General features: G+C 48.5%; 2 protein-coding genes across 13 annotated transcripts in view; one reads left to right on the top strand and one right to left on the bottom strand.

The window, feature by feature from the left end:
• Window positions 1-23,208, bottom strand: part of SFXN1 (sideroflexin 1) — a 50,157-nt gene extending 26,949 nt beyond the window's left edge. For 2 of the 7 annotated variants that reach the window (XM_054217259.1, XM_054217270.1), the window contains exons 1-2: window positions 3,953-4,069; window positions 2,839-2,940 (exon numbers count right to left, since the gene is read on the bottom strand). The gene's annotated coding sequence lies outside the window, so the exon portion shown is untranslated. The other 5 variants (XM_054217265.1, XM_054217261.1, XM_054217260.1 and 2 more) reach the window with 5 other exon arrangements.
• On the top strand, window positions 9,285-22,915 carry DRD1 (dopamine receptor D1). 6 transcript variants are annotated; one of them, XM_054217258.1, is made up of 3 exons: window positions 9,285-10,634; window positions 16,604-17,460; window positions 18,197-22,915. In XM_054217258.1, the coding sequence occupies exon 3, from the start codon at window positions 18,205-18,207 to the stop codon at window positions 19,558-19,560; it is 1,356 nt and encodes a 451-aa protein (XP_054073233.1). In that variant the 5' UTR covers window positions 9,285-10,634; window positions 16,604-17,460; window positions 18,197-18,204; the 3' UTR covers window positions 19,561-22,915. The 6 variants fall into 6 exon arrangements, with proteins under 6 accessions (XP_054073233.1, XP_054073232.1, XP_054073229.1 ...); XM_054217257.1 differs by having other exon boundaries at window positions 18,149-22,915; XM_054217254.1 differs by having other exon boundaries at window positions 17,569-22,915.
• Window positions 23,209-26,385: the final 3,177 nt, after the last annotated feature.

Raw genomic sequence — 26,385 nt, 5'->3', positions numbered from 1 at the left:
GTGGGGGCACACGATGTGGGAAAGTCTGGGCAACTTAAACTCATGCAGCGGTGCCTGAATGATGAAAAGCAGCTTTGCTACCTTCCTCGGAACCATTTGTATTTTCTTACATTAGTGACACCTTGTCTTTCAACTCAAGTCTTAAAAAAAAAATCCACTCCACAATTAAGCAGCTTTGTCAAGTATGTGATTAATTTTTCTAGCACCTAAGCTAAAACTGGGAATAGAGTGACACAAAAAGAAATTTCTTGATGGTATAACTGTGAACCCCGTTCTCCATATCTGATCTAAACACACATTTTTAAAGCTATAGTCACTGCTCTGAATCAAGAAGCATCCCTAATGGCAAAATATCCATTCCTTGAGAGATGCGGACAGTTTAGGTTGACAGGAGTGCGATACTGTCAGAGAGAATATTTGGGAGAGAAACTTGCCTGAGAACTACCCCAGAAGCAGTCTGTCCTCAACAGATGGAAAAGTCTGAATTCTCTTGAGTGAGGATCCTTCCACAAACGTCCTGAGACTGGAGACTGGGTAGGGTACTGCTTCACGCTCTATACAGAACTTTCTGTTGGTTTTTTGCTTTTATGGGGGCTGGAGTCCAGATTACAGCCTCCTGCACCTTCCCCTACAGAAGCGGACTCTATTAATGAGAGTGGCCTTTCACCTCTGGCATGCAATTTCAGAAAGTCAGCAAAAACTGAGCTGGGGGAGGGAGAAGTCTAAAGAGAAGTCTGCGTCCAAAAGCAGCACAGACATAATTGTGATAATGAACATTGCAACATTTCACTTCTTGCTGCCCAACTCCCACACTGCAACCTGCAACCCTCTGGCACAAAGCATGGGACACGCTGGGTGCTCTGGCTTAAAAGAGAATTCAAACCAGCCTGCATACAGGACGGCAAGTGAGTAAATGAGCCAACACAAACGCCGAAAGGAAGGTCTAAGATGTATGGTGTCCTTTACCAGGACTTAGACCCCTAACTTCAGGTGACGTAAAGGCGCTCAGCTCAGATCACGATTCACAAAATCTCCTAGAGGCAACCCAGAGTTCTTTTTTTGAAAAATGAAAAGTGAGGCTTTTCCCTGAAAACCCGGTAAAAATAAAAGGTAACAGCAGTACCACGTTCTTACCAGAATCCTACAGAATAGGAATAGTTCAAAAGTTAGAGCCAGGTGCTGCTGAAAACGTTTCATGTGCTGATTCACTGAGAGAGGAGAAAACAGGTTTGACACACTTAGGCCCCTAGATCTCCGTTCTTCAAAGCAGTCCCCAACAGCCTGACGTCCAGCTGTCAGTGCCCTGTTCTGGGAAACGAGATGCGGTTTGGAGAATCTTTAGGTTGAGAAAAGTACCTGTTGCTACAAAATGGGGAGAGGAACAGCTTCTCTTCCTCCTCTGACACGTTTATAAACCAAAGCGCCCATGGCCACTTGTTTGTTCTGACACAGCTGAGTTCTTCTGAAGTATTTCCCATGCTACTTTCATAGAGAAATATTTAGGGATCCCAGTAAGTCTCTCTATTCCTCAAATAACACGTTAGCCCTTTTGGGGGCCTGAACAAACTCAGATCTTTCTTTTCCAGGAGCAATGCCCACAAGAGCTGCCATGTTGGCTCAGGAGAACAGACAGGAAGTTAACTACCTCCTGATTAGTAAAAGGTGACCTATTCCACTTTAAAACCAATACACACTGGCAAAGCAACAACAGAAAGGCAAACCCAGCTACGACCCATACTTTAATTGCCCTGGCAAAGAAAAGAACACAATGCGTTCTCCAGGGATGTCATGGCAGTATAATTAGTTCAAATGAGAACCACTAAGAGATTTTTAGGGGAAGAAAGCATTTTTGTGTGATGGCAAAAGAGCACATATCAGACTTATCAGGGTCATTAAGCAACGGGCTTCCTCTATTTGCACGACGTTTGCTACACAGTTTGAAAGAAGCAGCCCTGCTGATGACTGGGAGGAGTATGATGCAACGTGCTTACACCAAATGTTAACAAAGCCACTTGCCAAGTTTTCCTTCCCCAAAACAGCTTCTAAAAGTAAGTATCTATTTAAATCACAAGGAAAAAAATCTTTGCACTATGATTTTTCCTACTGCAATCATAAAAACAAGCTGAATGCTGGAGAAGGCAAATCATAGCAACACTACAAGATACTTTTTTTTTTGCTTATAAATGTACGTCCCGCTTGTAGCCTAGCAACAAAAGCAGCAGTCTGTGTTAAACACATCGAGCCTGCTGCTGGGGCTCTCTCCTCAAAACAGCAGCCATCTTTGGCGTGTAACTTGACGAGAGATTTCATCATTCTGCATTAAAGCTACCTCCAGATGTCAGAGGTTGCCCGCAGCCAGCTCAGCAGTGTCGGCTGTTGATTTCCCACCTCTTCTCCCATCGCATGAGGTGCATTGCAGAGACACGTCACACGTTCGCCTCGCCTCTTCATTAAGAAAAATAAAGCTGCTTTGCTAAAAAGGGTTAGTGCAAGCTCTTATTTTATTTCAGTCCTGATAGCTGCAAGCTTGTCTCTGCTCTCCTTATTTTTTTACCCCCTCCATAAATTGAAATAGGATTATCTGACTCTACCCAGGCATGTTCATGGCCCTCTTCTGTAGTTTTTCACTATTTCATGTACCTTTTTCTGACAAGATCCATACAGGTCATTTTTTAATTGCACACTGGTACAAAGCCAGTCTTCACTGCCCCTTTCCCCACCCCCCCCGCTCTCCCAATACCCATTATAATCACAATAAATTATTTATAATTCAATAAATTAAAAAAAAAATTAATACTCATAATTAAAATCCCTGCCCCTGGCTACCAGGTGTCTGACCTCCAAGTTATTCTGTGCGCTCCTCTCCTGGAAAAGGCGATCCCCCAGCAGGGAGGCTTGTTTCCTTCAGGCCTGGGATCCGTGCCGCTGCCACACACTGCCCTGCGACAGACAGCTCATGCTCAGGGGACGGTTGGTGGCCAGGGGGACATTTCAGGAGCGCGTAAGGAAGCAGGGAGCTGTGATATGTGATTTTGGGAGGCGGGAGGGGAGGGCGATGCCAGCCCCCTGCCAGCTGTCGGGCACTGCGAGTGCCCAGGCAGCACCTCCCCGGGAGAGGGGGGACACGCTGGGACGCCGGCCCTGCTCCCAGTGAGGGGATGGGGTGACATGCGGGGATGGGACCCTGTGGAGGGGACAGGGGGACATGTGGGGCTGCGCCCCTATGGAGGAGATGGGGTGACACATGGGTCTGGGCCCCTGTGGAGGGGACCGGGGTGACATGCAGGTCTGGACCCCTACGGAGGGGACAAAGGTGACACACAGGGCTGGGCCCTGTGGAGGAGATGGGGTGACACACAGGGCTGGGCCCTTATGGAGGGGACAAGGGTGACACACAGGGCTGGGCCCTATGGAGGGGACACGGGTGACACATGGGGATGGGCCCTGTGGAGGGGATGCAGTGACACACAGGGCTGGGACCCTGTGGAGGGGACACGGGTGACAAGCGGATCAGGGCCTCTGCAGGGGTAACAGAGGTGACAGATGGGTCTGGGCCCTGCGGAGGGTTCGTGGGGACAGACAGGGCCGGGCCTGTGGGGGAAGGACAGGGGTGACCGGCGGGGCTGGGCCCCTGCCGAGGGGACCGGGGTGGCAGATGGGGCTGGGCCCCTGTGGAGGGTACGGGGTGACCGGCGGAGCTGGGTCCCCGAGGAGGAGACCGGGGTGACACACGGGGCCGGGCCCCTGCGGAGGGAACGGGGTGACACACGGGGCCGGGCCCCTGTGAAGGAGACCGGGGTGACCGGCGGGGCTGGGTCCCCGCGGAGGGCACCGGTGTGGCTCTGGGGTGCCCGGCGCTGGCTCCTCCGCCCGCTCCCCCGCCCGCGGCCCAGCCCCGCAGGGTCCCCGAGCAGCGGGGACGCCCCTGCCCGGCCCGGGCCCCGCTACTCACCGCACCCGCCGCGCTGCCGGCTCCGCGCCGCCCCTGGCCCGCCGCCCGGAAGAGGCTCGCTGGGCGCCGCGGGCGAGGGGCCGGGGAGGCGGCGGGGCCGCCCCGCGCCGCTTCGCTCCGCCCCGGCGGGGCCGGGCGGGGCCGGGCAGGGGGCGGCGGTGCCGCTGGAGGCCGGCCGGGGCCGCCCCCCGCACTCGGCCGCCGCTTGCCGGGGTGGGTCGCCGGGCGAGCCAGGGAGAGCGGCCGGGGAGCGGCGGAGGCCGTGGCCCGGGGGCCGCCTGGGCAGCCGCGGTGCGTCTCGGCCTGCGCTCCGTTTGCATCGCTCCCGCTGTCACGCGCGTTGCAGGGAAAACAACGGGAAAACAGATGTCAAACACACGCGGATCCTTGATTTTGTTGGAAGGCTGAGAATGAGTTCAGAGCGTTTCTTTCCTTTTTGTAATTATGGTCAATCCGCATTTTACAGCATCCGATAGCTTCTCTGTTTGAGATTAGGTGTGCAGTAATTTGAGATTTAATAAAAATGGCAGGGATACTCAATTACACTGTTCTATTCTTTCTCCAGCCCAGCTGACTGATGAACGTGGTGACAGACACACAAACTAGATCCCTAATGCCCATTTCAAAAACTGGCACATTAACGTACGTTGGTGCTTGCCCCGGTTTCATCTGTGCCAGTTGCCGTGTTGCCAGCCACTGGTGACAAACTTCTGGGCAAAATTTCTTCAGAAGGGTCATCAAGCATTGGAACAGGCTGCCCAGGGAAGCGGTTGAGTCGCCATCCCTGGAGATATGTAAAAGATGCGTAGACGTGGTGCTGAGGGACACGGGGTAACTCGGCAGTGCTGGGTTAACGGTTGGACTTGATGATCTTAAAGGTCTCTTCCAAGCAAAAGGATTTTATGATTCTATGCTACTGTCATGAGTCAGCAATGCATGAGCTGTTCTTATCCCATAACTGCTGCTGGCTTCTGGGAACGGGGGAAAACATGTCCAGACACAGCTGTACGGCACCCTCTGTACCTCCTGCAAACAGGGCTAGCTTACCTCTTTTGTGGGCCAGAATAACCTGCCAACACACAGAGGCCGATTGCAACTACCGTCTATAATCCAGCTCAGCTCCTCCGAGATCTTCTGTTAAAATTCCCTTTGTAACAACGCTGCGCTGCCCACAGGTCTCCTCCCCGAAGGGGTGGAAGCTGTGCCCGCGGAGCAATCCTACTCTGAGACACGCCGAGTGACCTCCCCGCCATTGCTCCTTGCAGGGTGCTAACTGGGAATTTTGTATTAAAAAGCCAGAACACTCCCCAGGTATTAAATGATTGTGGAGATGCACTTACTGGTGAAATCTTTGCTGTTAAAACTCAACTTCTGTGAAAAACTGGATTTTTTAAAAATAAAAATATAATTGTTTAGGCTAGAGTCTGTTTTCAGCTTTTAACTGGCCTACTCAGTTTATGGTTTTCAATTAAAAGCTAAGGTTCAACTTTCATTCTGACACAGACACATTCAATCTCAGATGCCCACCTATGTGTTTCCCCTGTGGCTCCACAACTTAGGTCTCACAGATACGTATCACAGAGAGATAGAGATATATATATGTACATATATGACAGCTGCAGGTGCAAATATACCAGGTGAGATTCCGTCATGAAAGAGTAAAAAATGGCACTGATCCCCTTGCACTGCACTTTTCTTGCACAATGAAATTTGCTCATGGTTTATCTACTTTACTGCTGGCGTCTTTAGTTCTTTTTAATCTCGCCGGGCAGATCCCAGTCTCCATGACCAGTGACAGATCCAGCACCGAATACATCTTTGATTCTACCTGGCCCTCACACTTGTTGCTAAAAACATTGCAATGACCGAGCAGGAAAGACATCTCATTCCGACATGGAGACAGCTGGATGTTGTGTATAGAAATAAATTAGTTGCCGGCGGGTACAACTGGTACTGTGGAATATGGTTTATATTTTGAGGATTGATATCTTCTGTCTCTAATAATTCTCTCACATGCCAAAGATACTAACTTGTTAATCTGCTTTAAAACCACGCATGGTCTTTTCTGCAGATCACAACAGAAACTCAGCTTGCAGACTCTTTTAATATAAATATGTAAATTCTTTCTCTGGGTCGGTAGCATGGAAAGCTACATTCATTCCTCGAGTTAATCATTTGCTCTACACTCAGTGCAGATGGTTTTGAACAGCTACGTAACTTCTCTTTCACAGACTGGTCACTTCTCCTATTGCTCGGAAACAAATCTGATTTTTTGCCACGAATCCTGAAAAGTCTTGAGATGGCTCTGACCAACCAACAAGCAATTGCTCGTGAGCCACCAAACTGGAAGGCAAATGGACGAATACGGGTATTCACAAGGAATATCTAATCTCTGGCTACATGTGTTTCTTCGTCTGCACTAATTTTCATGCTCAAGTGTTTTTGTCTGCATTAAAAAAATGCAGAATCCAGGAAGATGTGCCAGCTCCCGGATCCAGATATGTGTTTTGGCCTGATCCAGCTTCCATTCTGAGGTGAGATCCGTGGTGTACCGATCCCCTGGGTGCCCCCAAAGGTGGTTTTGAGCATGTTGATCTGCAGCTGGATATTGTGGATTTGGTCTTCACAAGTCACGGTCCCCCAAAAAGACCGCTTCTCGGACAGTCCCATGCGATCAATCCATGTAACTTGGTCAGTGTCTCGGTTGGAAGCTCAAGCCTGTGTTTTCTTACAGTTTCATGCAGAGTGTAGCATCTTGCTGGTTAAATTGCAGCGCACGTACTGACGGTGCACACAGAACGCATGTGCCTAGAGATGAGGACTGGATTCGTCAAATAAGCCCGTGCCTTAGCTCCTGTTGAAGCATTCCTGTCAGTGGCCTCATTTCCCGGGGAATAAATGAACAAGACTCCTGCAAACCTCCAGGTGTACATTCAGTCCTTTGCATTTGTTGAACTAGGGATGAATTTAACCACCTGCGCGTTGTCACCTGAAAGAGTTCCTGGAATATTACCGAGCAAACTCTTCCCTATGCTCACTAGAAAAGAAGGATTTCTTTTCCTCTACAGTTACTGCCTTCATCTAAGAAATGAGCTTTACTGTATTTGCTTTCCTCAAGCTTTCCTGGATTCATAATATTTACATTGGACACGAATGCTTTTTATGTTTTTTACCATTTCAAATTGGCTCCGGGAATCGACTGAGGAAAATGAAGAGCTGCTGCACGCTCCGTTTATTAACATAAATGTCCAGTAAGCGGCACTGCAGGACCGGGCTTTCTGCAGCCCTGGCTGGCAAGCAGTGCAGTCAGAGAGCACACGCAGACACCGGCTATGTCAAGACTTTTCTGCGCCGTGAAAAAAAAGGAGTTGTGGAGCAGGTGGGAAACGACGTGTGACGATGGCCCTGAAGGTGCAGTGCGAGGAACCGGGGTGCATTCGGATGCTGGCTCTGGAACTGGCTCTGGCACCACGCTGGCTGTTATCAGGGGTTTGCCAGAAGAAACCAGCAGCGTTGCTGGAAACTATTCGTTAGCGCTCACGCGACGGGAGGTGCCTGTGAGGGCTTTGTGCTGGGTTTCGCTGTCCGGAGCAGGACACTGGGCGAGGTGAACCATGTACGTGCAGCATTGCCCATGGTCGAATGACGCACTGGACATGAATTTAATGTAGCAAATCCAAACCCCAGACTGGAAGGGACATCAGTGCAGTCTGAGGAGTGCCCATAACTTCCTAGATTGTTTCTGTCAGTGAGGTAGGGATTTCTGCCAGTCTGTGTCAGTATATCAAAAACCACCACTCTCTTTTCCCAGTCTCAGCTGATAATAAATAAACTATTCCCTAAGGAAATTTTATCAAACAGACAAGTTCCACTACAGTTTTTGGCAATATAAATTGTAACAAAACCCTTATATAAGCTGATAGAGGATTACTTAAATCAATTAAAGCTTTTGGCTCCGTCTGCAATATTTGAACTGAATTTTGGGTTTCTCATTCTATACCGTGCCAAGCTAAATTGATGCATACTCAATTTTCCCGTTTATCTAGATGAAAACGTGCGTAGTTATATCAGATAAGTCGGGAAGGGAATGAACATGAAAAGCCAATCTGCATTTAGAAGGGATATAAAGCTGCATTTAAAGGGATAAACCAGCCTTTCAAGGGGATTAGGAAGCCATTTCCTCTATGATGTGGCTATTTTATAAATGTCTCCTGTGGATCGTTCAGGCCCTGGAGCATCTGTGCCAGCCGCTGTCAGCAACGAGACACTGGACTAGGCAGGCCGATCTGGGATGCAGCTATGGATGTAGCGTGGGGCAAGAGGAGGGGGTGTGGAGCATCACCCCGTAGGGCACAGGGAATGACCACAGGATCTCACGACTGCCTCAACCACGTCTGACAAATTTTTTTCATGACCTTCTAGGGACCAGATGGGGTCCTCTGAGGGCCTCTAGGACACCTCTTGAGTCATTCCAATGGCTTTTGAAAATAGCAATTAAAAATGTGCACTCTCAAGTGTTTATTCCTGCAGCAACACAGGATGGCACTTGATAACCTCTGCCAGCACGCAGAAGCAGAAGATGACATGCACAAGAACATGCCATAATGACATGGGAAGGCATGCAGCAACACGAGCAAGCGGGTGAGAACCACACGTGGCGGCACAACACAGGACAAAATAAGACACCGCAGGACAACTCAGAATAGCACACAACATGCCACAACACTAGCTAGCATGCAACAGCACGAACAGCGTGGAACAACGCTTGACGCCGTGCCACAGCCTGATAGATCTACCTGGAAAGCTGATAGAAATGCCTAGGGAGCAACGAGAGATTTGTAACAGCGGAAAATCCCTAGAAAGGTATGGAAAATGTCTAGAAAGCCATGGGAAATTCTTAGAAAGCTACAGGGAACTCCTGGAAAATTACGGACAATTCTTAGAAAGCAGAACTGAATTCCTAGAAAGCTGCAGGGGGACTCCAGGAAAGCAAAAAGAGAATTCCAAGGAAGTTGGCTACAAATTCCTAGAAAGCTGGAGGGAATTTCTTATGCAGTAAGGAGGAATTGCTATAAAGCAATGGAGGAATCCTAGAAAGAAACGTGCAGCTCCTGGAAAGCTGAGAAAGCTGTGAGAAATTCCTGAAGAGTGGAAGGGAACTGCTGGAAAGCAGAAGGGAATTCCTATAAATAGTGTACAATTACTAGAAAGCATCAGGGAAATTTACAGAAAAGCATTAGGGATTTCTTGAAAGCAGCTGGAAATTCCTAGGAGCAACCATAAATTCCTAGCAAGGTGAAATAAATTCTTGGAAAGCAATGGGAAGGTTTCCTAGAAAGCAATATGAAATTCCCTGAAAGCTGGGTGAAAATTCCTAGAAAGCTGGTGGGGACATTCCCAGAGACCACTAGGAGAATCCTAGAAAGGCATGTGAATTCCTAAAAACATGTAGAAAAACACAAGAAAGGAAAATCCTGGCTGAGCTGTACATCCTGTAGTTCCTAAAGACCGGGGGGGGGGGAAGTTTTTAGGAAGTGATGCCGAGAAAAGCGCAGGAGAAAATCAGCCACTGTAAAGAGTGGGGGAAAAAGTGAACCGAGAAAGCAGACAGGATCAGAGCCCATGGCCTTCCCTAAATGTAACTTGTACCGGGAAGACATCCCTAATTTGAACTTCTCCTGTAAGAGGAGAGGACCAGTCTGGTTGCCTGTGTTGGTGGAGCACTGTGTGCTCCCTGATGTCGCTGGTCCCAGCCCTGGGCAGCTGAGCATCCCGGGAGCGGGGCCAGGGAACTTGCTGCCTTGGAAGGCCCCTGACCTTGAGACAGATTTTGACAAGCAGATGATGAAACTCAGGGAACATTTCCAGCCTGGGAAAGTACTGCCTGTTAGAGACTGACACAGCAACAACTTTTTGCAACACAAGGCAGGGAAAAAGCCAAGGGGGTCGAGGCAGGCTGCAAAGAGCGAGATGTTGCGTATGTTGCCAGGATGAAACAGTCCTGCCTGATGTGGTGGGACAGGGATGGAGCCTGGAAGGGGAAAACGGATCCAGATGAGCTAGGGTGAAAGTGGATTTGGGATTGTATCATAGTTTGGGGTAACCCAGCGAGATCACTGAGTTTTTCAGAAGTTCAAATGAAAGTTACGGCAGGAGGAGTGAAGCAGCCCTACGTTTAGACCTTGGTGTAGATTCTCGTTTGGAGTATTATTCCGGTGTTTTATTTAACTTGGTGGAACATTTCTCACTGCCGTCGAGCCCAGACTGTGTGATTTGGTGAGGACTTGGACAACCAGCGTCCTGCCTCCGAGAACAATTTAACCCAGAACCTGGAGGTGAGACCTGGGGTTGCTACAGCTGCAACACCGCGACGGCAGCAGGGTTGTGTGGAGAGCTGCAGAGGGGAAAATGCTGCCGGAGACAGCAAAGCTCCAGGTCTGGGACACCTGGAGTGTTCTGGTTGTCGCTGGACCGCTGGTGGAGCCTGCCCGCCGTCGCTGGACCTGCTGTGCCCCTGCGTGCGTACCGTGGGGCTGTCCCCCTGCAGAGAGCCCTGGCTGGGTGTCCCTGGCAGAGCTGCCTGCTCCTGCAGCTCCCTGCGGCGCCGACGCAAAATGCTTCTCTTAGCCTTTGCTACGAGCAAGAAGTGATGCTCAGCGCAGTATCAGCTTCTATTTTTGTGGTAAGTACTAGTTTAATTATCTTTAATTCCAGGAGTCTGTAGCCTGCCGATGGGAGGGCTGCGGGGCTTGGCCACACTGGATGTGCAATAATGTGGACTTAAAAATAACCCGCTGTAGTGTGAACTATTGCTCGCTTGCTCCACTAACCTTTAGAGGCAATGGTCTCTGGTAGGTACCAAGCATGGTCTTCACCGTCACATGTTCTGCACCAGAAAGCCACAAAAATCTGCTGGTATAAGTTTAACGGTTCTTCGCCATCCATCAGTCGGGGACTGGGCTGGAATTCGGGGAAGGATCCATTTTCTGCTGGCACGCAGCTCCGGCGTAGATCTGTAACACCAGTTTAGGAGGCGAGAGTGCCACCTACCAAGCCATCTGCTAAGAAAACCGTATCATCTGCAGTCTCATCCACTGTTGCTAGAACTCACTGTAGCACTCATCTGTGAAGAGTTTTGCTGCTAATATATCTATTTGTATTCTTTCTATCCATCCACTCAGAATTAATTATTTCTCAAATTAATTTCATTCTGATGAATCATGCTGTATCACTGGCTTTATTTCATTTCTGAGACACTAATTAATATGTCAAAGCCATCTTCAACATTAAAGCGCTGTCGTTTTTTCTGTGACTTTTCTTTTGATTCATATATTCAACTTCAGTTTTTCTGAGGGCCTAAAATGTCTGCCCAGTGGGGAGTGAAAGAAAAAATACAAGCTATACAGTATTAAAAAAAAATTATGCATATGCAAATGAAGCATAAATTGGGAGGCAACGGCCCAGTCTGTATTTTTGTGTTGATATACTAGTTTATGTGCTATTTCGTACAGGAGGTCCTCAGCAATCAGCTGTGTAGGGCTTTTATATGCATGGATTAGAATATAAAATTCAGCAGTACGTCGAGCGTCTACATTTGTCGGGGAAATGATCAGAAATTTTGATATATTTTGTATCTGTTGGTTTAGTTTAGGTCTTAAAGAAAGGGTCTTGTTGGTTTGCTGTGGATTTCCTGGCACCATTCTGCCGTGCCGCAGGGACGAGGCAGTCGGAGGAAGCGTTTTTCTTTCCTTAGAGCTCTCCTCTCCTCTCAGCTGTAATTTATTCTCATCGTCCTCTGCAGTTTGGCTCTCTACCCACTCTGGAGGGACGTGTTGGCAGGGCAGTAATCCCCCTCCTACCCCGTATCTGCGGCAGATGGAAATCCCAGAAAGAGAAGGGGGGAAAGTTTAGGCTTCCCTGCCGGAGCAATTTCCAGGGTGACTTAAGATCAGTAATGGCCTTCGGTTTGACGGAGCGGGTTGAGCTGAGAGACGAAGGGTCGCCCCAAGTGTTCACTGTGGAAAACTTTTCTTTCTCTGGACCTGTGGGAGTCAGTGGGTGGAACTGGAAAAACCCCATAAAAAGTCACTGCATAAACTCTGCCCATTAAATAACACAGTTATTGGCAGCATCGTACCAAGCTTAAATTACCCATGGCTCCTGCGTGGCAGGAGGCTGGGGACTGTTTAGCTGGCAGCTTCTGCTTGGATCCCCGGCTACAGGTTCAGTATTTCTCTTTCTTTCCTGTCTTCCGCTTCTTGCCAAAAAGAGCTATTTTGTTGTAAAATTTGGGGGGGTTACGGCTGAAAGCAACCAGCTTCGCTCTGGGTTTGCACTGCAAACGTAGAGGGGGATTACTGGGGAGGGAAGGAAAGGGGACGGAGCCTGAACGGGCCGTGAGCAGGAGTGGGGACGGGAGGGGAACACCCCACCTTTCCCTTCACAAACAACCAGGGGACGGTTTCCACCGCTCCTACAGCCTGTGCGTGCGGAGCCCTGCGGACGTGAGGCTGCTCTGTGAGCCTGCTGCCTGATCTGCCACGGAGCAGAAACCCTCTCTGCAGGCTCCCTCCGCGCTGGCCCAGGGGGCTCTCCCGGGGGGGCTCTGCTGGCTGGGACCGGGGCCGCGCTCCCGCAGCCGAGCATCAGTTCCTGGGACAGGAGATGCCGGAGGAGCAGCAGTGCCCGGTCCTGCCTGGTGAGCACCCTGCAGCCAGTGCAGGAGCTCCGGATCCCGGGAACCCGTAGCGCCACCCATCAAATCCTTCCCATTTATACCCTCCTTGCATCACCCTCCGTGTCCAGTTCTACCACCGCCTGAATTAGCTGCCTCGAAAAACTACATTCAGGCTTTCGTAAATGGTGTTGCCTTTTGGGGTTTTTTCATTGTCTTTTTCCCTGACAACGTCCAGGCTTCTGCACACACTTCACCAGTGACCTGACACCCAGGGATGCTTTGTGCACCGCTTGCCATTGGAAATCGCGCACAGAAATGTGCTTTTTGAGATCAGTCCTGCTGAATCCCCCAGACTCCAAGGTCCAGCTGCAGATGGACATGCCTATAATCTACAGACCAAAAACCCCACCCACACTCAATACTGAACATTTAGGCCTCTTGTCGTCAGAGTTTGGGGACTAGAAATCATTTCTCTCACTGATCCTTTCTCCCTGCTGGTGGATCTTTATCATTCAAGAATGAGCTTGAGATCCTTGGAGATGGTTTTTTTTTTTTAGCAGCAATGTAATAGTTTTTTCTGCTGCTCCTCTTTGCTCTGTGCTTTTGTAGTCACTGCTGTGGTTCTCCCTGTGGAATGCCCTACAGGATAATATCAATTTAACCACTGTGCTTCACTGGTCTTTAAGAGAGTTCACAGCTGTTGTTCAATTTCCAGGAACCCTTGATTTTTCCGAGAAGGTTAAATTGAGGCTAAAGTTATCTTGGCTTATTAGTATGACCACTTACTTAGAAACCTGACAGCTCTTTTAGACATTATTTCTGCTAACATGCCTCAGCTGATTTCACGTTTAATAAATCCCATGCATGCAGACTCAAAAAGTCATCCTGAGAGTGACGTGAGTACAGTTTGTATCCATGCATTGCAATATTATTTTGTAAATTAAGCTGCCTTTCCCCAGCTCTAGCATGTGTGCTGTTTTGTAGATTAAAGCACGTTTATCTCTGAATGGAAGATCTGGACTTTGTTCAACTCTGATTTGGTCTTCCAGGAGCTAATTACTGTTTGGATAAAGATCATTTGGATCAAGGTGCTACTCAGTATTTATATTTTTAAATCTTCATATGGACCAAACAGGATTTTCTCCAATCGCAGTCTCCTGGGAGGAGCAGGTGCCTCGCAGGGTGGTAATAGAGACACAAAAGCTTTCCTCTGCTGGGCATTGCTTTAACCCCAGCATCAGTCAGTAGTGATTGAGAAGCATTAAATAAAATTAAAGAGCTCTTTTATGTGGGCACCCAGGGAGAATTAAACAAGGTCTGTGCTTGCTTCTGAATCTCCAAGAAACACCTGCACCGTCGTCCTGTTGCTGGCAGTTTTAGGCAAGTCCCGACCTGGATGAGAGCTGATCCTTCTCGCGCCGGCTGGAGGCAGGATAGCCGGGGAGCAGCAAGAGGAAAATTCACCCTGCACTTTGCATAACTGGCTCCCGGAGTCGTGTCGATCGGCCGCCCAATCCCACCACTAAATTTACCTAAATAATAAGGATTTAATGGATTTCACTTTTCTTCCTCACCTGGTATGACTATTAAGTCATGAAAGTTCTAAAAGCTTACCAATTAGCCGAAGTGACAAATGAGTACGGCAGGGCGCCCTGCTTGAAAAGCTGGTGTTGGGAACCTGCGTAGCTGCTGAAGGGGCTTTGCTCCACTAGAAGGGTCTCGGCTGAGCCAGACCTTGTCACCCCTGAGCTGCTCACGCAAGCTGAGAGACGAGACAGGAGAGGGGCTCTGACTTCTGCAACACGCCCTGAATTGCCAAGTAACGAACCACCGGGAGATTTTTAAAGGCTGCCGTAAGCAGGAAGATAAAAGGCATTTTTTTAATGTCGGATTCAAATGGCAGTTTTAAACCCTCACCCATATGAGCAGCATTAGGGTATTCCAGTGCTGAATTTGGCCTCTGCCCCAGGAAAGGCTACTCCATAGCAAAAATGAACTAAAAAAAAGACTTTGCTCGATGAGCTGATAAGCAGATGATTGAGAGCAGACTGCTCTCTTCTCTGCAACACGTACCTCAGTGTTTCTCTCCAATATGCCTCGAAGATCGTGCTGTTTGTGTACTCTGGAGCTGTGATTTCTCCTGGAATAACCCAGGATGGCTGTGGTAGCAAGCCATTCTGGAGGAGCCCCTTGAAGTTGTTAGAAATAACAGTGCTCAGTGACTTCTTACGCAGGCAACGTTCCCCTCAGCCTAGGGTTTCTACCGAAAGGCAGGAGCATGATAACTTTTTCAGAAGATAAGTATCACACAGTAAACCTCACCTGTGTTGTGCTTTAAGAACAGGAGAAAAAAGAAAAAAATCTTGAAAATAGAAAAAGAAAGCTCACAATGAGTCTCATTAGAGATCTCTATTACCGAACAGCACAGGATTCATTTTCTTGTCTATTTTCACCCTTCCCTAGGGATGAATGATGATCAAAGGACAGGATAATAAGAAGGGGGGGATTGAGAACTTGCTGAGAAGCAGTTAAAAAAAAAGAGAATGAGAGGAGGAAAGGAAAACAAGTGTTTTAGCTAGTCAAGGTTAGTACAGCACTGTATCTGCTTTAACTGACATTATGAAAAATTATAGATGGCACAAAAGCAACTTCACTAATGACGAACCCTACAAAATTTATCTTGACAACTTAGTGAGCTTATTTGTTCTTCTAGGAGGTTTTTACCCCCCCACGATGTTTTTTATCTTAATTTTCTGATTTTTTTTTTTGGAGTAAGATTCCTACACAAAGGTAGCAACTCGCACCTCAGCACGTCCATCATCTTCTGTTGCCTGTTGTGGGTAAGGTAAGACAGAAAAATCCCTTTCGTAGAAAGAAGGGGTCTGGGATGTAACCGCTCCGCTTTTGGCGCTTGCTACCGAACTTGGAAGGCTTTTTGCGAAGGAGAAAACACGGTTTGAGGAGAGCGACAGGTTTTTGCGCGCCAGGACGGCAGTTCACTGAGCTGTTTTCTCTGCAGACACAGAACCAGCTGCCCGAAACGCCGCACCTGCCATCAGGGGGTGCCCGCTCCGAGGCTCCGAAGTTGCTCCCCTGCTGTCCCCTCGCCCGACCGCGACCAGATCAGCCAGGACGCGGGTCCCCAGGCAGCCACACGGCCCTGGCAACCGGGGCTTTGGGGTCCCCCCCCCCCGCCTACGCGCAGAGATAACGATGCCCTTCGCCTGCGTTAGGAACCCAGCCTCTAAACTTGCCCGGGGCGGGACGCGGAGCGCCCCGGCACAGCCCTGCCCCTCGGGGCTGCCTCGCTCGCCCTCGGAGGGGCTGGCGGCCGCCTCCGCGGGGCGGCGCGGAGGGGCGCGGAGCCGCGGCCGCCCAGGAGAGGGAGCCCGGCGGCCGCGGCTGCGCCGGCAGCGGCGGGGGGGCGGCGCGGAGCGCAGCGGAGGGGAGCGGAGCGCTGCCCCGGCCGCAGCCAGCCCCGGCCCACCCCGCCCCCGGTGAGTACCGCCGCCCCTTCCCCGCTCTGCCGGGAGGGGGTCCCGGACAACCCCCCCCCGCCCCCGTCATTCCCGAGGGTGCCCCGGGGCCGGGGAAGCGGCGGGTGGCTCGGCCTGCATCCCGCCTCCTGAGCATCGCCCAGCCCGGAGCGAGGTGCCGGGGACTTACTTTCCGCATCAATTAACTGAACTCCCCAGCGCCGAGGCGTCACGCAGCACCCCCGGCATCGGCGGAGCTCAGGACGGGGCAAAGTAATCCCGTTTGCCCTAAACTCCGGGACAGCCGCTCCGGGAACCCGGCTTTGCGTCTCCCCCCCGGCTGCCTGGGAGGTTATTCCCCAGGAAGGCAGAAAAAGCGGGGAGAGGCTGCCCAGAAGAAGCTGCGCCCGACCGAAGATGTTAGAGGAGGTGAAGGGGGGTTGCTTTTTGCCCGCTGCGTGCCTCCATGCCTGTCTTTCCCTTCTCTTAATCCTTTAGGAAGGAGACGCCGGGCAGACAGACCTTCCCTGGAGGGGCGATGCTGCCGAGCCCTGCCCCGGGCAGAAGGAAGCTTTTGCCGCCGGGACCCCCCGGCACCGGAGATGCTCGGCCCGGGGCAGGCTGCGGGAGAGCGTGAGGAGCTGCCTCCGCCTGCGCTTTCCTGAGAAGGGGGAAAAAGCATGTTAGGAGCTGGACCCGATCCCTGGAGCGCAGCCCCGCTGAGCAGGAGGTGGGATTATTGCGGGGTGGTTATGGAGAGCTACAACCTGGCAGCGGAGCGTTGAAGCGACTTGTCCCTGCTGGAAGAGGAACCCTCTGTGGGCACCGCCAGTGTGGCCGAGGGGAGATCACTCAGGTCCTTCTCCTCCTCTCGCCTTTCTTTCTCCTTCCATTGAACAACAGAAGACGGAACTGCTACTCGGCTCTTGCCAGTGTTGGGAATACTGTGCCTTTTGCCCGGGATGATTTTCCCCGATGTGCCACTTCGACGGGATGTACAAAGTGCGACCGGGACGGATCCAGCCAACAAAGTTTGCGGAGTGATCCGCAGGGGCTGTGGGATGGAGGTGGCTGGGGACATGCCGGCGGGGTCCGTCACACACGGTCCAACAGCGCAGACCTGCTGCTGCTCCCGTGAGAACTAACTCCTGATGGTCAAACCCTGCCGGCTCCTCTTTTTACTTCTCCCCTGCCGATTCGCACTTTCAGGGGAAAAAAACCACACACAGGCACCTGATGCAATGCAGTATTTCTGTGTTGGTTTTGTATATAAGATTTGCTATGCAATTCCAGAACTAAAAGAGGAGGAGAGACGGCCCTGCATCCCAGAGCAAACAGAGAATCAGAGGTGAAAGGTAGGAGCGAGCATTTCTTGTTTAAATAAAACGAAATAACCTGAGCTGCTTCTTACTGAAAACCTTTAAAACACACCTACTGTATGTTTATTTTCGTTGTCTCGGAAGTGTAAAACTTAAAACAGTTTGAAGCAAAGTGAAGAATTGCTCTCTGATGCTGCCCAGAAACAGAGAACTGATGCATTTTCTAACAGGAGAGTACTGAGGAGGAAGGATGGAGTGTTTAATCAGTGAGACATTTAGGAAACTAAACTAGAGAAAAAGCACCTCGTATAGTACGCTTCAGTAAATATGAAGGGCTAGTGCAACGGATGCTGGAAACACTCGATCAATAGCCTATTTAAGTGGGAATATATGCAAGCATGGAAAAGTGATTGCTTTCCTGTCCGTGGGGTGTATTTGCCGAGCGCAGCAGCAGAGCCTTCGCAGGTGAGCTTGTCTGAATTAGGCTACTTCATGCCGGGGTGGTGCAGTGTGTTTCTGAAGGGGTTGCTTAAAAAACCCCCCAGTCTGGAGGGTGGGCTGTATTTGTGCGTTTTCAGTTGCTGCTCATAGAGCTTTCGGTGTTGTTCAGGATGATTCAAAGTGGGTGAAGTCCATCTGGGGGCGAAGGGACCGTAAGAAAGGACCTCTGGTCTGTTTGGTGATGAGTAATTAATGGACGTCTGATGTCTCTGATCTCTGCAAGGAAAGGAGCTGATGTCGTCATGAAAATCATGGTATGATTTTCCCTCAGGAGAAACTATGACTTGGAACGAGACCACTATGGACGGGGAAGGGTTGCTGGTGGAAAGGGACTCTTCCTTTCGGATCCTCACAGGCTGCTTCCTCTCGCTGCTGATCCTCTCCACGCTGCTGGGAAACACGCTGGTCTGTGCAGCTGTCATTAGGTTTCGCCACCTCAGGTCCAAGGTGACCAACTTCTTTGTCATCTCCTTGGCCGTGTCAGATCTCTTAGTGGCAGTTTTGGTCATGCCGTGGAAAGCTGTGGCTGAGATCGCTGGTTTCTGGCCTTTTGGTTCCTTTTGCAACATCTGGGTGGCCTTTGATATTATGTGCTCAACGGCCTCCATCTTAAATCTCTGTGTCATTAGTGTGGACAGATACTGGGCCATCTCCAGCCCATTTAGGTACGAGAGGAAAATGACCCCCAAGGCAGCCTTCATCATGATCAGTGTGGCGTGGACTTTGTCTGTGTTGATTTCCTTCATCCCCGTGCAGCTGAACTGGCACAAGGCTACAACCACAAGCTTTTTGGACCTAAATGCCAGTTTACAAGGTATAAGCATGGACAACTGTGACTCTAGCCTGAACAGGATGTATGCCATCTCCTCTTCTCTAATTAGCTTCTATATACCTGTGGCCATCATGATAGTAACTTACACGAGGATATACCGGATTGCTCAGAAGCAAATACGACGCATCTCGGCTTTGGAGAGAGCAGCAGTGCATGCCAAGAACTGCCAGAACACGAGCGGCAACAGGAGCAGCATGGACTGCCAGCAGCCGGAGAGCAACTTCAAAATGTCCTTCAAGAGGGAAACGAAGGTTTTAAAGACTTTGTCGGTGATCATGGGGGTGTTTGTGTGCTGCTGGTTGCCGTTTTTCGTATTGAACTGCATGATTCCCTTCTGTGAGCCTACCCAACCGTCCAAGGGAGCGGAAGCTTTCTGCATTAATTCCACCACCTTTGATGTTTTTGTTTGGTTTGGATGGGCTAACTCTTCCCTCAACCCCATAATTTATGCCTTCAATGCTGATTTCCGCAAGGCGTTTTCAACCCTGCTGGGATGCTATAGGCTCTGCCCTATGTCCAGCAATGCCATAGAGACTGTTAGTATTAACAATAATGGAGCAGTTGTTTTTTCGAGCCAACATGAGCCCAAAGGGTCCAGCCCCAAAGAGTCTAATCTGGTTTATCTGATTCCACACGCAATTATGTGTCCGGAAGAAGAACCTCTCAAAAAGGAAGAAGAGGGCGAACTATCTAAGACCTTGGAGAAAATGTCTCCAGCACTGTCGGGTATCTTGGATTACGAAGCTGATGTTTCTTTGGAAAAGATCAATCCCATTACACAAAATGGGCAGCATAAAACCTGAACAGTAAGGTTTACCCAGGAAGACCTAATAGTGTATATTGTAATAATCTTTTTTTTTTTTTAAAAAAAAGATATACAAGATTTTTTTGGTAAGAAACTAAACTCTAGGGAGAAATACACATTTACACCAAGCCCAGAATTAATTTTCCTGGCATTCGAAGCAAATTTAACCTTTAGAACAGTAAACAGGAAAAGATACTGAAAATTGGTTAAAAAAAGGGTATTAAACTGTGCTGTTCATACTGAGGGAAATATACAAATTTAGATACAGTGCAGTTTCAAAGAAAATATTGCCTCTCTCCACTGAGAAGCCGATTTCTAGCTTAAAATGAGGCAGAAGATAAGTGTTAAGTATTTAAAGATTAATGTTTACTAGAAGTTCAAAGATTGCCGTGTCTTGTGCTAGTGGGTGTTAACAGGTCCTAATTAAAGACTGAGGGATTGTAAAGGTAGGTAGATGCCTTCTTAAAATTATTTCTGACAAATAATTGAGCCTTATAATGAGAATGGTTATTTTTAAAGCTTTGGGAGGTAATATGTTGATACTGGTTTTATTTATTTATTGTTTTAAATTGATATTTTTCATATGTTATAACAGATCTAGCTTTATTTATGTTATTTAAGATGTCTAAATAATGGGATATTTTTGGAGTGTCATAACTGCGTTTTGACCAGTCAACCAGTCAGCACTTTATTACAGGCTCTGATAGTCTGGAAAGCCGGTGCGGGGAACGGAGGAATGTTAACAAGCTCAGCAAGAAATGAAGGAATCGACAAAACCGATGCTGCGTGGAGTTTGTTTGCTTGTGGGCTTTTTTTTGTTGTTAAGTGGGATTTCTTTCAAAAGATAGGACCAGCGTTGACTGAGTTGTGAATTCTCTTCCCTTATAGAAATAAAAGAAATTGCTGCTATTTATTTTTAAAAAAGTCTCATGTTACAAAGACTTTGCTAGAATGTCAAGTTTGTGGATCTGTAAATACCTTAAATATGACTACAACCTTAAGAAGAATCCAATTTGAGAAGAGAAGCTTCTTAGATAACAATTCTTAGTATATAATGTTTTGTATTTATGTAAGATAAACAGCTTTCTCAGACTTTTCTTATTTCAAGTCTTGGATATCTTTTCTGAACAAACACAATTGGTTATAATGGTAGTAAACATGCCAGACCTCGTTATCATCTCTATTACTGCAGTACCACCAGGATCATGCTGTCTGTCTGCTGCTCTATCACCGTCAGAATTAAAAAGTGAGGTACCTAGTGCTTTACTTTGGAAACGAGGAGGACATTACATTTTAGTAATTACCATGTCAATAGTCCATTCGATAAAGAATAGTGCCTCATTACCATTTTGGATTAAGACATTTCTAAACACGGACGGAACTGCGGCCCCCACCTCCAAAACGTCCTGTGAGCTCCAAAAAAGTTGCCAATGTTTGATTAAAAAAAAAACCTGCTACTTTTCCATTGTCCTTCCCTGCTGCTTTCCCTGTGTAATGCCAAAAGCAATCAGTGAACGTTAGCAACAGGAACATTGGGTGTTAATATTCAGCAGCAATCGAAGAAAGCTCTTTGTTTTCTGAATGGGAGAAAATACCCTTTGGAGCAACTTTTTCAAAACATATATCAAAAAAATGTGTTGTCAGGAAAAGAGAACTGAGAGGGAAAAAAAAAAAAAGTCTAATGAACTATATACATCCTGCATCAGGTCTGTGTATTTATGTATTGTGAATGTTTTCATAATTTTATTGCCTGTATGCTGCTTTCATACATATAATAAAATTATTTTGTGAACAGAAGGTCAAATAAAGCAATCTACATTGCATTTATTAAATACACGCTGGGTGTTGGCAGTTTTATCGATTGTGTTAAAGGCAAGGACAGTTCCTCTTTTTCCATTTGCCCTTATTTGGGATCACACACGTGAGGCAGGTGGGAATTTTTATTAGAAGCAGGAGAAAGTCCTCTCTCCCGAGAGACCTCTGAGCCCTTGCTCTAAACTAGGATTTGAAAGCAGTAAACGCAGTTTGGAAATGACCAGAGTCTGCTTTAATGTGACTAGTTAAAATGTGTAAAGCTCGACCTACCAGTGACTCTTATTTCAATAATTTTTTTTGCCTTGATGTAACAGAGTAGTGAACTTGGTTTATGGTGTGCTTTTATTGTGGCTTTTTTTTTTCTTCTTTTTTCCCCAAGCTGTGCAGTACTTTCCAAGGCCTGTGTCTGTTTTGTGGAACAAACCGAACCATTTCAGAAGTGAGGCGATGGGTGCAGCTGAGGTGCAGCAGTGTCCCTCTATTCGCGGCCGCCATCTCCTTTATTTTTGCCTCTCTCAGAAGATTCATTTTGAAATGAAGAAGCAAACCAACACACAAATGTGGTCACTTCTGCCTCGAGCATTACCGGCGTGACCCATTTGGCAGCTGGGATCTGCGGTGATGCCCAGTTCCCCCCTCGTTCGTGCTGACCCCCCTTGGCCAGGGGATGCAGCAGGGCTGGGGGCAGGCAGGGGGTCCTGTCTGCCTCCAGGCTCTTTTAGCTCCTTACGTAAAATTTCCTTCCATGGTGCTGATTCCTGTTTTTTTTATTATTTTTTTTTGGTACCTTTGAGGATTTATTTTGCTCCTTAAAAAGCGCACAGGCCAAAGATGAAGTTCTGTCGTTGCTTAGTCAAATACATTTGCCTGCAAGGGCTTTTATTCTCAAAACTCCCAGCAGTTTGATATAACAGCAAAATACAAAATACAATTTAAGGAGATGACGTGAAGCAAGAGGCTGTACTTTTTGTACTAGTTTGTATGGTGATGATTTGTGTTCTGAAACAAGTGGCTGGTCTAGTGTGACCAAGAGCCGCCCCCAGACCTCCCTGCTCGCAGCTGGACGCGGGTTTCGGAGGGTCTGCGGGGGTCAGTGGGGAAATGCTCCCTGCTATCGCTGCTAGCTGCTTCCCTTGGCGTGGCAGGCTGAAGGCAGGGCAGGGGAGACAACTGCATGAGTTGATTTTACTGTTTTCTCACTCCTTCTGTTTAAACTGATTTTTGCATCTGCCTCCTTCACCTTACATACATTTTAGAATACCATGAATTCGCCTTGATCCTCCCTTACTGACGTCCCGCATTTACCCCTTCATTTTCCAGCCTTCCCAACGTGCGTTTCTTTACCTGCCCTCTCTTCCTTTCCTCCCACCTGTGCCAGAGCCGTTCTGTCACCCCATTTGGCTTCATTGGCCCCAATAATCATAGAATCACAGAATCACAGAATGGTTGGGGTTGGAAGGGACCTTAAAGATGGTCTCGTTCCAACCCCCCTGCCCTGGGCAGGGACACCTCCCACCAGACCAGGCTGCTCAAGGCCTCGTCCAGCCTGGCCTTGAACCCCTCCAGGGATGGGGCAGCCACAACTTCCCTGTTTGCTTGGGAGAAAAATCCAACTTAAAATCTTATCCCCCAGCACGGCCCAGAGTCCCCTTCCCACGGCCTGCGCCCAGAAACGCCTCTTACCTGTTGCAGAGCCGGAGAGCAGCGTCAGGGGTGACTGGAGGGGACGGCAGCGCCTACCTGCTAACTGCTGCTCTGTTTATGTGCTCGATTAATTGCTCGGAAGCGGTGTTACCTGTCCTGCGCCTGCTCGAGACCAAGCGTTCTGCTGAAACTGCCGGTCACGGCAATGTCAGGGCGCACCCCCGGGGCTGGGGACGGGCCCGAGCCGGCCTGAGAGCGGGGAGGCGGCCGGTGAGGCCTGGCCATGGTGGCCCCCGCCGGTCACCTGCCAGGAGCTTACAGCTGGGTGCCAGCAGCCTCTCTGCTCTCCTGGAGGGCGAGAGCAGCAGAAGGTTGTTGGTAATAAACGTCACGTTTGAGGTAACAGCCGCTCTGGGTGAAACACTTCCCCGGGAGCAGTTTCTGGCCGTGTGTTGCGGAGGCAGAGGTGCCCCAGGACACCAGAGTGCCACTGCTCCCACCAGGATGGCCACCTTCTCAGCCCCACGAGGCAGCAGGTGGCTCTCGTGCCACCTCCTTGTCCCCAAAAAGCAGTATTTTCTGCTGCAGAGCGACCCTTATTGTGCACCTTCCCAGTGGGCCTGGCTGGACCGCGCTGGACGAGGCCTTGAGCAGCCTGGTCTGGTGGGAGGTGTCCCTGCCCAGGGCAGGGGCGTTGGAACGAGATTTTTAAGGTCCCTTCCAACCCCAACCATTCTGTGATTCTGTGATTCTATGAAATAACCCGTGTAACCTTTTTTTTTGGTGTTGCTTCCTTGTGACCGAAGGTATTTTTCTATTTGTGGATGGAATAGGTTAATAATTCACCTGATGGCCTTGATGAAGGAGCTGTTTGCAACGAGTCAACCATAATCACCAGATTAAATCTGAATACATTTCTGCCTTCCTTTGGCAAGCATTTTATGCTGGTTTGGGTTTCTAACTCAACAAAGCATACAAAAGATAGAGGATGAATCAGTAAATGCCTTTGCTAATGTACAGTTTTAATAACACAGTTATTAGGAGCCAGTCCTGGATTTTTTCAAATCAATAGTTTTCAGAAGCACCCAAATCTGATTGAAATCTCAAAGAAGTGCTTTGATTAGTATCTTGAGAGACAGATTATTCCAGTAAATATTTGAGGCTTTTTGATGTAATGATAGTAGAATGTGTTCCTAGTGGTAGCACTTACGTGGCCGACGCAATGAATGTAACTTAAAGACTAAGGAAAACCACGGTATCTGTTTCTTAACTTTTAAAAGATTGAAACATGTAACATGAAATGTTCTTGCACTGCTCTTTGCAGTAGGGACGGGCTGAACCGAGCGTGGGTCTCCGGCCACGAGCCTCGGGTGGGGTGGGTGCTGATCCCCTCTTTGAAGTGGGTCTGGGCTGCCCGGCTGCCACGTCCCGACCTGCAGGCGGCTGCTGGGCTTTGCACCGTGGTCCTCCTTCCCCACCCCGGGTCTCAGCCCCAGGGTTGCTCTTGTGAAGACCAGCCTTCCCAGGCAGATCTGCCCTCCCCAGCCAGGCACAGCTCTTCCCAAAGTACCGCTGGAAGCATCTGTCTACATACGCAGTTTTGGGGCTCCATGTGTCAATGGAGTATGCGATGCCTATTTTCATGTTGGTTGTCTGTACAGTCATGGTCGGAATGAAATGGTACTTTTCTGCCACGCTTGTTTTTATTCTATTTCTAGGAAAAAAACCTCTGGGCCATGATGCAGGAGAAGACTGCTGGGCCCTCCTGTGCTGCTGGCCGTTCCTTTTCTATTTAGATTGCGTTTCCCTTTTGGTCCCGCCAGGCTGTTCCTCCCCCTTTCCAGGAGGGACGTTCCCCTGGATTCTTTGGTGAAGGAGCTTCCCCAGAGCCTGGCGCGTGGGCAGAGGTGGATGGTGCTGGCAGGGCCGCGGTGCAAATCCCACTACGAGTCACGCGGAGCAGCAACACCAGGCCTGGGCTCCAGGTTACACACAGGGATAACAGGGTTGGCATCAACAGCACCGCTCGTTTCTGTCCCTCCAAAATGGGATGGCAACATGGGGATCGGAGAGATACCCTGGGCCTCACTCATCATTGTCCCATGGACCTGGTGAGACAGATGATTTGACTCAAAAAGAAACGAAATTTGTAATAATGCATGTGGTGGGGGATTTGTAGAACTAACTTATACTTTGCTTTGCTCCAGATAACTCACTCATTTGTTTTTCTCGGATCTCCTGTATTTGTTATGCCAGTAGCTCCCCTTTAAATCAGTTGAATTTTTTCCTGTTCGAGTAGCTCCCACCCAACAGATCTATTTGTGGGATATTTGTGGGAATTAATGTGGGATATAATGTGGGAAATTAAAAAAAAAAAAAGAAAAAAAAAGAAAAAAAAGTGTTGTTTGAATATATCATTAGAGGATGTATTTACATTTTAAAAATTAATTTCTTCATTTTTAATTTACTTCACTTTTCAGTGATTTTTAAAATTTTAAAATCAGCTAGATTTTTAAAACACAGATCAGATCTCTGCTTTGAAAATATTGACAAAAAGTTAAATAATAACAATAAAATGAAATTATTTAATATGACTTTTATTAAACAGTTAGCTTGTTTAAAACTTTTTCCTGCTCCCATCCCTTGATTTTCAGATCGTTAAGCTCCTGTTCATTTCACATTTTCCTAAGACAAGGAAATGTCTTGAAATCTTGAAAGATACAGAATGAGAGAAATATTTGCTTCCACTGATGTGAGAAGTCGAACATCTCACTGAACTGAACTACCCTTGCAAAGTTTCTCTTAATTTCAGAGAGAGAATTACGGATTCAGACACCCAGATATTTCCTTCAGTTTGTTCTATTTTATTTCTCTGTTAACAAAGGAGTTTCTGATGGGGCTACTTTTCCTGATTGTTTGGATGCCATTCTGCGTCAGTACCAACAGTTTTACTGTCATGTGCATATACATACACAGCACACATTGTGCTCCATCAGTAGATTCATGGAGCGTGGGGGGGGGAAAACCAAACCTCCATGTGAAGTGACGAGAGGTGAACTTACTTAAATGAATATATTTCTTTGCTACGGAATCAGGCCACAGAAGAAGAACCAGGCCTGCATTGCCTGCATTAAAAGGACAAACCTGCCAGGACTGACAGATCTTTAATGCCAGCGGTCCTTCGCGGCTGACCTTGGGCTCAAGAGCCACCAGCCACACGCCGGAGACGGGCTGGGGCTGGTGGGGCAGCAGTTTGGGAACTGCAGTTCATCAGAGCTGGTTGAGTCCTGCCTGCTTGGAACCACGTGCCTGCCTGGGAGACGAAACGTTCAGAAAACTGTAAAAACACACACTTCGAAATTGC

The sequence above is a fragment of the Rissa tridactyla genome, chromosome 11 (assembly GCF_028500815.1).
Source record: "Rissa tridactyla isolate bRisTri1 chromosome 11, bRisTri1.patW.cur.20221130, whole genome shotgun sequence".
Lineage (NCBI taxonomy): Eukaryota > Metazoa > Chordata > Aves > Charadriiformes > Laridae > Rissa > Rissa tridactyla.
The sequence above is the reverse complement of the archived record's forward strand: the minus strand, read 5'-3'. Positions and strand labels throughout refer to the sequence as shown.

Excerpts from the sequence above, each read along its gene's own strand:
- DRD1 (XM_054217258.1), top strand. The coding sequence starts at position 18,205 with ATGACTTGGAACGAGACCACTATGGACGGGGAAGGGTTGCTGGTGGAA.